This window comes from Clinocottus analis, unplaced genomic scaffold (assembly GCF_023055335.1).
Source record: "Clinocottus analis isolate CAN_PGR_092001 unplaced genomic scaffold, fCliAna1.0.p SCAF_49, whole genome shotgun sequence".
In the NCBI taxonomy this organism is placed as follows: Eukaryota; Metazoa; Chordata; class Actinopteri; order Perciformes; family Cottidae; genus Clinocottus; species Clinocottus analis.
The window spans coordinates 645,451-658,337 of NW_027176206.1; the positions used below are offsets into that span (position 1 = coordinate 645,451).

The 12,887-nt window shown below is 44.3% G+C and overlaps 1 protein-coding gene across 8 annotated transcripts; it reads left to right on the forward strand.

The window, feature by feature from the left end:
- Positions 1-1,274: 1,274 nt before the first annotated feature.
- LOC137802075 (gastrula zinc finger protein XlCGF57.1-like) lies at positions 1,275-9,213 on the forward strand. Of its 8 annotated transcripts, none has more exons than XM_068599624.1 (5): positions 1,275-1,714; positions 1,858-1,961; positions 3,651-3,812; positions 6,055-6,234; positions 7,632-9,213. In XM_068599624.1, the coding sequence occupies exons 3-5, from the start codon at positions 3,656-3,658 to the stop codon at positions 9,101-9,103; spliced, it is 1,809 nt and encodes a 602-aa protein (XP_068455725.1). In that variant the 5' UTR covers positions 1,275-1,714; positions 1,858-1,961; positions 3,651-3,655; the 3' UTR covers positions 9,104-9,213. The 8 variants fall into 8 exon arrangements, with proteins under 8 accessions (XP_068455725.1, XP_068455724.1, XP_068455723.1 ...); XM_068599623.1 differs by having other exon boundaries at positions 3,654-3,812; XM_068599622.1 differs by having other exon boundaries at positions 1,861-1,961.
- Positions 9,214-12,887: the final 3,674 nt, after the last annotated feature.

Here is a 12,887-nt window from a genome sequence, read left to right on the forward strand (position 1 = left end):
AGGAAATAAAATGCAGTAGTGAGATGCAACTTTGGTGACATTTTATTTTTTTTTAAGGATTATTGGTGGTAAAGTAGAGACAGTTTTAACTGCCCGATCCTATTAGTGTGTAGTGTCACCGAGAAAGCATTTTATGTTTTACTATTGTCTACAGGCAAGCAAACAGTTTCATATATATATATATATATATATATATAGAGAGAGAGAGAGAGAGAGAGAGAGAGAGAGAGAAATTACTTAGGGGTTGGCACAATAACGCGTTAATGCGAGATTAATCTGGCAATTCTTTAATGGCATTAACTATTTGATCATGTGTTAACTGCATTTTTTATTTTTTTTTGCATTGGGAGGAGCTTATTGCTTTAAATCTCTCCAGGCAGAGTAGTTCAGACCTGGCGTCTCTCCCAATCCGGCCTGCTTGAGGTCAATTAAACATGAAAAATGAATAAATAAGATAAACCCCATGAAGGCATTACAGCCACACTTCTTTCACTTTGAAGGCGTGCTGCCGCAGCCTCCCCGACAGGCAGCAGGACCAAGTGAGTCTGCCGTAAAGCAGGTATTGTTCTGTAGCTTCTGTTCTTAACGAGCAGCGCTGCTGCCGCGAGCCGCTTCACACGCGCTCAGGCGGGCAAATACATTACAAGAATATGCGTCCAGATTGAAAGTTAATTGCGCATGCGCAAAGCTCCTGACCCTGCGATCTAATCCATGCAAAGCACTTTAAAGCAGCATCACTTCTGGATCTTTACTCTTCTCTCAAAAAAGGGAACTTTCCTCACATCACAAGATGTTCAGTGCACTTGTTCAAGACAACGCACACTGGACTTTTCTCATTGAGGAAGAAAAACTGAACTGAAAAATATGAAAAGCACTTGTTGCTTTTGTATAAAGTGAATCAGGTAAGAAAGATGGTTGCGATCCGCCAGTTAAATTTACAGAAGAAGAAGGTGAAGGCAGCCGGATGGAGAGTTCAGTGGAGCCATAGCAGACCCGGCTGCGGTCCAATAGTCAAATAATCACTCCTAACGTCTAACCCCAAGCACTTTTTCTTGACCTCTGTGGAAACGTCACGGGTTGTTTATATTAATAAAGTCATATATGAACCGGGTTGTTTAATCCTCTGCATGACGCAACACTGTAAGAGCACAGATGAAGTATTTAAGATGCTTTATTGTTGTCCGAGATGGACTACAACGTTGTAGTTTCAAAGCTGCAGACAGACTGACGTCACTAACATCGCCCGCCGTCGCGTCATAACTCCGTCGCTTAGTGAAAGGAGTCGGATTCTACAAACTCCTCGGTTGTCTTTTCCTAACTCCTCATGAATTCTCCTGACCATCTTTCCTTGACCCCGTGACGTTTCACAGAGGTCAAGGAAAAGTGCTTAGGGTAGACGTTGGGAGGTGATTATTTGACTATTCGACTGCAGCCCCGCTGTGAGGTTTAACGGACTTGTCGTGAGAAGCTAGCGAGTGTTAGCCACCTAGCATGTAGCTCGGTCCTGTAGCGACAGCAGCGACACAGTAACAGCGACTCGAGCTGCAGCAGCTTTACTCCACACGAGCTTCAAGCCTCGACACGAAAGGACACACAACGAGCTGTTTGACAGAATAACAGCAGATCACGAGGAGGACGTTTCTCGTTTCAGAGAAAATGAGCGATGAAACAAAGTACTGGAGGCTGAACCCTCGAGTTCAGACACACAGATCAGGTTTGTGCTTTTCTTTATTGTTCCCGGTCTTCATGCTCGTTTTACGGGTGTACGTCACATCAAATCCGTTTTTAGGTCACTATTTGTAGTCAGTGAGACTTTTGAGGAGTCCGTTTCGTTTCTCCTTCTCTGGTTTCATTCAGCAGGAGGCACTTTTGAACCAGACGATCCTCAAGGAGAGAAGGAGACTTCATGAGGAGTTAGGAAACATAAACAACCCGGTCCAAAGTATTACTTCATTAACGAGGTTGGAATATAAATTGAAGAAGAATATAAAAGTGAAACCAAGTAAACCGTCTCTTTGTTCGGTTTTAAACATGTTGAATTAAATTCAAGATATATTGTCATATGAATTTACTTTGCTGGGTCCTCCTCCACACACACACAGAATTCCAACAATTTACGGCTTACGGTAAAAAGAAAAGGAGTTAAATGCTGAGAAAGGAAGGAGGGAGAGAGAGAGAGAGAGAGAGAGAGAGAGAGAGAGAGAGAGAGAGAGAGAGAGCTTGTAATCAGTGTTGTGGAGGTGGCTTGTTGATGCTTTATCCACTAACAATGTCTCATATCCCTCTTTGTTTATATGGTTTATATGCAGATTATAATCTAATCATAACAATATGCTCGTTTGAGATGAGCCAGTCCTGATCAGAATCTGATGGTCGGCGAGCAATGCATGCTGGTTAGATTTGTATCTGACTTTCAACACCGCAGCAACTCTCTGAACACCGCAGTATCCCTCTATATCTCTCTGAACACCTCGTGAGCCCAGAGCATCTCTCTGAGCCTATAGCATCTCTCTGAACCTAGAGCATCTCTTTAAACCCAGAGCATCTCTCTGAGCCCAGAGCATCTCTCTGAACCTATAGCATCTCTCTGAACCTAGAGCATCTCTTTAAACCCAGAGCATCTCTCTGAGCCCAGAGCATCTCTCTGAGCCCAGAGCATCTCTTTAAACCTAGAGCATTTCTCTTTAAACTCAGAGCATCTCTCTGAACCCAGAGCATCTCTTTAAACCCAGAGCATTTCTCTTTAAACTCAGAGCATCTCTCTGAACCCAGAGCATCTCTTTAAACCCAGGGCATCTCTCTGAGCCCAGAGCATCTCTCTGAACCCAGAGCATCTCTTTAAACCCACAGCATCTCTCTGAACCCACAGCATCTCTCTGAACCCAGAGCAACTCTCTGAACCCAGAGCATCTCTTTGAGCCCAGAGCATCTCTCTGAGGCTATAGCATCTCTTTAAACCCAGAGCAACTCTCTGAACCCAGAGCATCTCTCTGAACCCAGAGCATCTCTCTGAGCCCAGAGTATCTCTCTGAGCCCAGAGCATCTCTCTGAGGCTATAGCATCTCTTTAAACCCAGAGCATCTCTCTGAGCCCAGAGCATCTCTCTGAGCCAGAGCATCTCTTTAAACCCAGAGCATCTCTCTGAGCCCAGAGCATCTCTCTGAGCCAGAGCATCTCTCTGAGCCCAGAGCATCTCTCTGAGCCCAGAGCATCTCTCTGAGCCCAGAGCATCTCTTTAAACCCAGAGCATCTCTCTGAGCCCAGAGCATCTCTCTGAGCCAGAGCATCTCTTTAAACCCAGAGCATCTCTCTGAGCCCAGAGCATCTCTCTGAGCCAGAGCATCTCTTTAAACCCAGAGCATCTCTCTGAGCCCAGAGCATCTCTCTGAGCCCAGAGCATCTCTCTGAGCCAGAGCATCTCTCTGAGCCCAGAGTATCTCTCTGAGCCCAGAGCATCTCTCTGAGGCTATAGCATCTCTTTAAACCCGGAGCATCTCTCTGAGCCCAGAGCATCTCTCTGAAACCAGAGCATCTCTCTGAGCCAGAGCATCTCTTTAAACCCAGAGCATCTCTCTGAACCCAAGTGAGGAGATCCATTCTGCGGACGGCTCGTCTCAAAGAGCTTCCTGTTTTTGTCTCCATGTCTGAAGCAGAAATGCTGAGACTGTTGGTGAAGCGGGAAGTCGACGCGGCTTCTGAAGAGACTTTGGAGCTGTTTGACAGATTAACAGCAGTTTACGAGGAGTTAATAGAAAATGAACTACAAACCAAACTACCGGAGGCTGTTTCCATCCCTCAAGTTGGCATATCAGGTTTGTGCTTTTTTCATTATTGTTCCAGTTGTTCATGCTCGTTTTATGGGTTTAATGCACAGCCAAGTCCTTTTTGAGTGTAGGCGTGGCCACGGGGAGTGTAGGCGTGGCCACGGGGAGTGTAGGCGTGGCTTGTGGGTTTGGCCACAGGGAATGTAGGCGTGGCCGGTAGGCGTGGCCGGTAGGCGTGGGTGTGGAGGGGGGGAGGCCACAGCTCTAGGAAGAAGCTGTTCCTCAGTCTTTTTCAACCTGTTTGTTTTGTAGCTCCTCCTTGATGGATGAAAAGTATTTAAAATGTGTTTATATTGCACCAGTTAAAGTGACCAAAGTGATTGAATGCTCCAGACGGGACGGGAATGGATGAAGTATTATTGAGACATCAAGGCAAACTTGTCTCTGTCCGGTTCAGTGGGGAATCATTGTGCACTGTATATCGATACTAAAATTGTACCGCAGTACCCGTACGTTAAAAACAATATGATTTTGCACATTTTTAGTATCAATACTTCTTTAAAATACCACGCAATCACAGCGCACTCACTAGTTCGTGCCCTGCATGCATGGACTGCGAGGAGGCGGGGCTTAAGGAGGCGGAACTGCCCGGCGCTCACACACGCAACAGGCCGTGCTTACTCACAGCGAGTGGTCGCAGGGGGCTGCGGTCGAATAGTCAATAAATGACCTCCTAACGTCTAGCCCTAACCACTTCACCTTGACCTCTGTGGAAAACGTCGCAGGGTCAAGGAAAGATGAGAAGGAGACTTCACGAGGAGTTAGGAAAAAACAACCATTGTGTTTAGAGAATCCAATTCCATTTTCACAAAGCGACGTAGATATGACGCGCCGGCACAACCTGGTTCATATATTACTTTATTATAACATAAACAACCTGGTTCATAAATTACTTTATTATAACATAAACAACCTGGTTCATATATTACTTTATTTTAATTTTTACAGTAGTTTGATCACTTTACAGTAGTTTGATCACTTTACAGCAGTTTTCAGTAACAGCAATGTAACGTCTGTAGTTTGCCAACTGGTTTAACTGATTATTGAAAGTATTTCCAAGTTATGCTAATGATTATTAAAATGTTGGTATTGTGACAACCCTAGTGGGGATGTTGGCATTAATGTAGGATAGTATAAGGCTGTTGCAGTGATGGGTTAAAGATGTTGGTATACACCCCTGCTAGTTGACTTGCACATGACTTCAGTGCGCGGCCTGAGACCCATGTCGAGCTTCATTAGAGTGGATCTCACCTGGTGGCGCTGTAGGACGAGTGGAGGCCCCGCCCCCATTTGTTGTTTTAGTTCTCACTCTGCTGGTGTGGTTGTAAAAGCCAGCAAAGAACTGGTTCAGGACACCTGGAAGTGTGGCGTCATGGCTGGTCTGTTTTTGTAGTCTGTTAAGACTTTAATGTCTAATGCCCTTCTTTAGTTCTCTGCAGGCATCACTGTAGGACCGGCTGTCTCCTGACCTGGAGGCAGCAAATTGTGCTCTTAAGCTGAGACCCTACATTCCTGTCCAGCCATGCTTTCTGGTTTGGGAACCCATTGATGGTTTTGGTGGTAAGAACAGTCTCAGAACAGAAGGCTATGTCGCCGAGACAGACGAGCTATATTCCTCCAGGTCTGTGCTCTGTGCGAACTACTCAGTCTGTGTTTTCAAAACAGTCAATGAAGTGGATTCTTCCCTTGGGCAGTTTCAACGGTTGCTCTTGTTCTGCAGATTTATTGATATAACCATGTGCTTATGATTATATATTTTAATCGGCTGCACCTTTTAGTAACGTAACAAGATCATTTTTGTTGGAATATTATCGATTGGATAACTATGAGGCTTCTTAGGTGAGTTGACTCTATTTTGATATTGTTTTGTTTTTTGTTGGTGGTCTGACAGATGTGTTGATTGTGCCTGCTGTTGTGATTGTATTTATAAATGGTTTGCATCAATCGAATCACAAGAATCTTAGCTGTGCGAAGGTCAAATTTGGTAAACCTCCTTAATTAATCAGAATGAGGATCCTATAGATGCCACAGGACGAGCAGGTCTAGATTTGACGCCCCCCTGAAACACCTGTAGCAGTCACTTCAGCGCCAACAAACTTTTATGAATGACAACTGTGAGAAAGAGGACTTGCTGTGTGTGTTAAGAGGGAGGAGGAGGAGTGGTTAGGAATAGACGTTAGGAGGTAATGTTTTGACTATTCAACTGCATCCTTTGTCTCCATGTCTTAAGTAGAAATGCTGAGACTGTTGGTGAAGCAGAGACTCCACGCGGCTTCTGAAGAGACTTTGGGACTGATTGACAGATTCACAGCAGATTATGAGGAGGACGTTTCTCGTTTAAGAGAAAATGAGCAACGACACAAACTACTGGAGTCTGTTTTCAACCCTCGAGTTCAGCTACACAGATCGGGTTTGTGCATTTTCGTTATTATTCCCATTTTTCATGCTTGTTTTACCTGTTTAAGTTGTAGCAGCGCAGAAACACTTATGGGAAATGTGTTGTATAAGACAACTTCATTATTATCGACGACACAAGATATGTTTTAGATTAAACCTGAGACTAATAGCAATAACTTAATAACTACACAGAAAAATAGTATTTTCTACAAAACATGGTGTTGTTTCAGCCCGAGTCTCTTTTTTTCAGAAATAAGGAAATGATTTTTAAAAAAAGTCAAACGCTGCTAGATCATCATCCACAGGTCTATTTAAATGGCTCAAGTACTCCAAACACTTGTGAGAGGAGAACCAAGCGAGTACATTTAAAAAAAGATTGATATTGTTTTATAATTCCATAACTCCGTAAGTTTCTCAACATGACTCATGCCGATTATAACGTTTCACCATTTCCCTAATTTAGTACCCTTAACTCGGATTTCGCTCAAAGTACCAGCGTTGTAACCGTAGAGACTGTATGAATCTACCAGTGGTGGTTCGATCAATATCTGAGTCGTAAGCTGCGAAGAACCAACTGCCGACTTTTGATCAAATTTATGCAGAAATTAATTAGGGCCGATCCGCTCTCTGATCTGAAGCCAGAGCCATTGCGGCTCCTGGCTCTAAAAACTGCGTCCGTCTCGCTCCCGTGAGGTCGTCGTTGACCGCCTATACATGATGTCAGAGCGAGTGGGAATGAAGTCGGACACAAATCGAACCAGCATGCAGTGATCGATTCTGCTCGGGACCGGCTTACCTCGAACGAGCCTGTTTCCGTGTTTCCTCTCTCCTCGCATGGTTTCCTTGCATCGCTCGCAGGTGGGAGGGACAAAGATGCAGGTGAGGGAATCAGGGATGCATTATGGGAGCTTCTCAACTCAACAAACATTGGAGCAAATATTTGTTTCACTATCAATTTTAATGAAACTTGAACTATTAAAAATTATGATTTGATGTCTCACCTCAAACATTTTCATAAATTTAATGATGAAATAACATGCAAATGTATCTTTAAAAGTGTACAATATGACAGTTTAAATACTTACTGACCTTGAATGTGTTAATATCATCAGTGTCAATATACAATTTAGTATCGTTGTGTGTGAAACATCCGCCTATCTCGTGTAAAAACAATCTTTTAGATTAAACATCCCTAATTATTCCAGCGCCCTTTGCACTCCACACTATTGTCCTGCTGTTTACTGATGTCATTGTGTTATTGGTTTGCATTATGTATGTTGTTGTATATATTCTGTGTTTGTACATGAAGAGCAACGCATATACATTTAGTCAAACTCCTTAAATGTCTCCACTAATAAAAAGCTGATATCAGTCTGTAAGTCACCGTTGTCCATAATGTGCTGCCTACAGATGTCCAGCAGCTGTTAGAGATTAAAGCAGAAGTCCCCCCTGAGTGCATGGACCAGGAGGACCAAGAGGACCAAGAGGGCCAGGAGGACCAGGAGGACCAGGAGGACCAGGAGGACCAGGAGGACCCGGAGGACCCGGAGGACCCGGAGGACCAGGAGGACCCGGAGCCTCTCCACATAAAAGAGGAAAAGGAGGATCTCTTGACCCAGCTCGACGGAGAGCAGCTTAATGTCCTGGAGGAGGCCGATATCACCAAGTTCCTATTCACTGTTGTTACTGTGAAGAGTGAAGACGACAACCCTCAGACCCCATGTCTTCATCAAAGCCAGACGGAGGACAACAGAGAGGCGGAGTCTCCAGCCGGCAGATCAGCTACACAGATAAAAACAGAGACAGATGGAGAAGAATGTGGAAGATCAGGACCAGCCAGGAACCTGAATACACATAGTCATTCACATCCAAATGCTGATGATGAAAAGGCTTCAGAATCTTCTGAGACTGAAGTAATTAATGTTGATTGGCAAGAACCTTTGTCAAACTCTGGAACTGAATGTGAAGACAAGCACAATGTTTGCAAGGAGACCAGGGCACCTGAGTCTGCAGCACATGGCCTGAAATATAAGGAAGCCCTTGTAAGTCATGTGGGATGTAACACGGGCAACAAATCCTTCACCTTCATCAAGTGTTGTAAAGTCGTTTTGGAAAATTTGGGAAAAGTGTCATCCAGCTGTTTGGTTAGAAATAAATGTTGTAGAGTAAAGGAACAGAAAGAATCACAGCCAAGAGTTCTCACAAAAGAGAAAACATTCAGTTGTGATGTTTGTGGGAAAAGATTCAAAGTACGGGGAGCTCTGAAGAGACACATGAGAGTCCACACAGGAGAGAAACCATTTGGTTGTGATGTTTGTGGGAAAAGATTTCCACAAAAGGGATCTCTGAATAGACACATGAGAATCCACACAGGAGAGAAACCATTTGGTTGTAATGTTTGTGGGAAAAGAGTCGCAGAGCGGCGAGATCTGAATTCACACATGAAAGTCCACACTGGAGAAAAACTTTTTTGTTGTGATGTTTGTGGGAAAATATTCGCACAACATGGGAATATGAAGAAACACATGAGAGTCCACACAGAAGAGAGAGCATTCAGTTGTGATGTTTGTGGGAAAAGATTCAAAGAACAGGGATCTCTGAAGAGACACATGACAGTCCACACAGGAGAGAAACCATTTTGTTGTGATGTTTGTGGGAAAAGATTTGCAGAACGGCAACATCTGAAGACACACATGATAGTCCACAAAAGAGAGAAACCATTCAGTTGTGATATTTGTGGGAAAAGACTCACAAGACGGGAAACTCTGAAGATACACATGAAAGTCCACACAAGAGAGAAACCATTCAGTTGTGATGTTTGTGGAAAAAGATTTACCAACCAGGGGTATATGAAGAAACACAAGAGAGTCCACACAGGATAGAATTGGTATCTTTCAGTTGTGAGTGTTATGTTTATATGTTTCTCCAACATATAATTCTTTACATTCCATACATGACATCAAATAAATACACATTTTGGTGGATAAACTTCCCTTCGAGTCGTTTTTGAAAATTTCCCGTGTGGCTTTTTTAACCAAGTTTTGAACTCAAGTATTGCCCTCTGGTGGTCGACATAGTGGTGACCTTATGTGTGACCTTTGCTTTGACCAGGTAGTCTTGTACATTGGTATTCCTTTGATAGGCTGGCATGATTGTAAATTCTTCCAGGTTGCTAAATTCTTTGTTCATGTCTTTGAAATGGATCTGGCGAGATTTAATTTACCTTTGTGTGGATGGTGGTTTGAGTGGGTCCACAATCCCCATATATCGTCTAGGTATCTAAAATAATGCAAAGGTTTGAAATTGACATGCCTTAAGGGCCGAGTCCTCCCATTGTGCCGTGAAAGTGTTGGCGTATGATGGTGCTTATGGAATTTAGGAAGCATATAAAATATCCTAGCTCTAGCTCCTGGATCGCTCATCAAATATCTTTTTTTTGTTTAGCAGTAATAAACTTTTTATCTTTTAAGGCTTTTTCTTTTTTTTTAAGGCTATTTTGGTTGGTGGTGAGTCCTTAACATACTCTGATGGCTCCAACCGTCTCGGGTACTCTTGAAGGTCGTGTCGACCCTGGTTGACAATGTCTTTATTAGTTCCCTGAGTAGGAATGAAATGTAACCAGTTGCTTAAAACTGAGAGTTGCGCCTCAGCACACTTGAACCTTTTTATAAGAACAATGACTGTTTCAGGCCCCTCCTCTACAGGTAGGTTTTTGGGGTTGCCTAATTTAAAAGAGCAGGCAACATATTGAATATCACCTTTGCTGTGTTGGGGTCCAGTGATTCTTATCATGCCCCGTCTGAAACCTCTCGGCCGCCAGCATTGGCAGAAGATCCTCCGGGCTGGTGATCTGGGTGTTCAGGATGCTGATTAAGAGATGCTCTCTTTGAGGCATCTCTGTGTCGCTGTTGATTTCAGGCATGAACACCCGACTGCATGGGAAGCGCTAGTTCGCCATCCTCAGCATTGCTTGCATCTGTTTGAAGGCCGTCATCTTGTTCTTTTGTTTTCTATTGTTTATGCCAAAGTAAAGAACCACGACTTCCACCTCTGTTGATCTGGATCTTTTCTAGGATGTCCTCGGCGTTCTTGAAGTTCGCTCTCCACTTGAAGGTCTACATAGTCAGGTGATGGGAATCTTCCTACGTTGGAGTCGCCCAGATTGACCCATTTCTTGTTAATGTTCACCGACCAATCATGTTGTTTGTAGTTGGAGGCGTGTCTTGTTGGTTGGTACTATCCCTCTGTTGTCTGTGTTGTTTGTTTTTCTTTTGTCGTGTCCAGTTTGGTCTGTACTGCTGTGTTCAGTCTCGTGACCTTAAATGGAGAAAGTGCTACGTTTCTGGGAACTGTTATTACCCGTGTGATTAACGGTCTAGATACTAAATAATATAATAGTATGCTCATCTACTAATCTGTTAAGGAAAAAAAGGAACATAAACAAGTTGAATAAAAGATCCATAGTTAATATTCCCTCACACTAAATCCCAATAGTTTCTCAAAGCAGCCTGCACATGACCTCCCTTTTGAAATGCAGAGCATGAAGAGTGCTGATGCTCCTCTCAATGCAGAGCTTCTTTAAACATAGACTTCTATCCATCAACGAGCAGGAGAGAGCGAGGATACAGCGATGGACCCAAACTCATTGTCTCTTCATGTCTGACTTTGTCTTCTACTCTCCTTTAAACTGGAGATAAAACTTCTCTCCAATCATCTTTTTAGTAGTTCCCCTTGGATGTTTGTTTCTGTGCTTAAGAGACAATACAAGTCAGAAAGGAGTTAGTTTTATAGGTTTACATGGATAAAGCTTTCTGCTTGGCTGAAGTGTTCAACCATTAAATGCATCCGGTGTCTATTGATCCTTCAAACAGGTCATCCTGAAGAAAGCCTCTGATACGTCAATGAATGTCTTAGTCTGAAGATTCTGCCATGTTTGTTTGTCCTGATCAGTGGATTCACTTGTTTACAGAAGAGACCAGAGGTCTGAAGCCAGCCAGCAGTGTATTTCCAGTCTATTGAACTGTTATTGATTATGTGGCACTATAATAATGACCCTCAAATGTCATCACACAACCACATGGAGAACTTCCGTCTGTGCAGTCGAGCTGCTCTGCAGACAACGTCTCAGGATGAATCAGGACGGCCTCTAACCCTGTAGAGAATATTAAATGTGTTGTTATCGACAGTGAGATGAAGCATGTTTGTAACGCTCCAACGGAAACCCCCTTGTTTTGTTATTAATATTGTCACAATACTTTGTGTTTAAATACACTAACATTACACTTTAACACACCAAGTACACTTGTTTACAATACTGCTTTGTTTGTCTGTGCACTTTATTTGATATCTATTGTAAATTGAATCTGTTTCTATTGCAGTGTGTTGATGGAAAAACACATTAGAGCCCAAGAGCACATTTTGCTCATTTAAATTACAATGATCTCTTCAGTGACTCTTCAACACCTTGAAACAAGTCTAGGGGCGACTCTAGCTCAGGGGGATGAGCGGTCGCTCCGTAACCGAGAAGTACCCGGCTCGATCCCCGGTCCCCCCACAGCGCAGACGCCGAAGTGTCCGTGAGCAAGACACTGAACCCCTCGCTGCTCCGCGGGCGCCTTTACAGCCGCCCGCGGAGCAGCAAGCACCAAGAGTTTGACCCTTGTTAAGGACCAAGCATACAGAGAATACAACAGGATTAATAAAGTGCATCTTGTTTTCATCTGAATAGTAGTTTTTCGAATCTAAAAAAATTATGAATCCAAAATGTTAACCTCAAACTTGAATATTTAAGCAAAAGCTTTCTTAAATGACTCTAACCAACTAGACGTCGCTACTGAAGTCTATTTGTTTTTAGGGATGCCGGCTGTCACTGACAGCCACGGTCCCCACTCTTGGGTCGGGTGGAACCTTTGGGGCCTCTGGACCTCAGAGGGCCACCCCCCGTGAAAAACCACAAAAAAAGGCAGAACACAAAACGGGGCAGTTTTTAACTTTTTTTATTGGGAAACAGTGCTCTCTGTGACGGATTCGTCACAGAGAGCCGCTCGGCGTAAAACCGATCGGCCGTCCCGGTGTTGTGGACAGCCTGGTCGGAGGGGGTGTGGTGGTTCTTGGCCTGCGGGCGGAGGACAGGGGGGTGTTGGACGGTTGTGCTGGTACCCAAAGAACCGCACGAGAGAGAGGCCGCAGTGGAGACTGCGGTCCTCAGGTCGATGAAGGTCGGGTTACCCCATCTCGGTCCAGGCGGCCTGCATGTGGTGGAGGAGGTTTCTGACCGGGCCGGAGCTGGACACCAGAACCCGGTTGCAGGTGGGGAGGAAGCAAGGCCGGATTCTCAGCCAGTGCTCCAGCCAGGCGAACTCCTCGAACGTCAGGTAGATCTGGGCACAGCCAAAGTCGCGGTTGGTCTTGTGGTCGAAGACGGAGATGACGAAGCCCTCCCTGCCTCCCTGGCACGACCTCCTCCAGGGTCAGCGCCCCGGGCCGGTGTCCGTAAATGGACATGACGAAGGCTGAGAAGTAGCCGTAAAAGGAGTCCGGGTGCAGAAGTCTCCGTACCGCTCGAGGCAGAAGAGACCCTAACTGATTAGGGGCTCCTCCCCTAATCAGTGCCAATATAAAAGGCACCTGTTTGTATCCATCCATCTATCTATAATAAATTAAAAT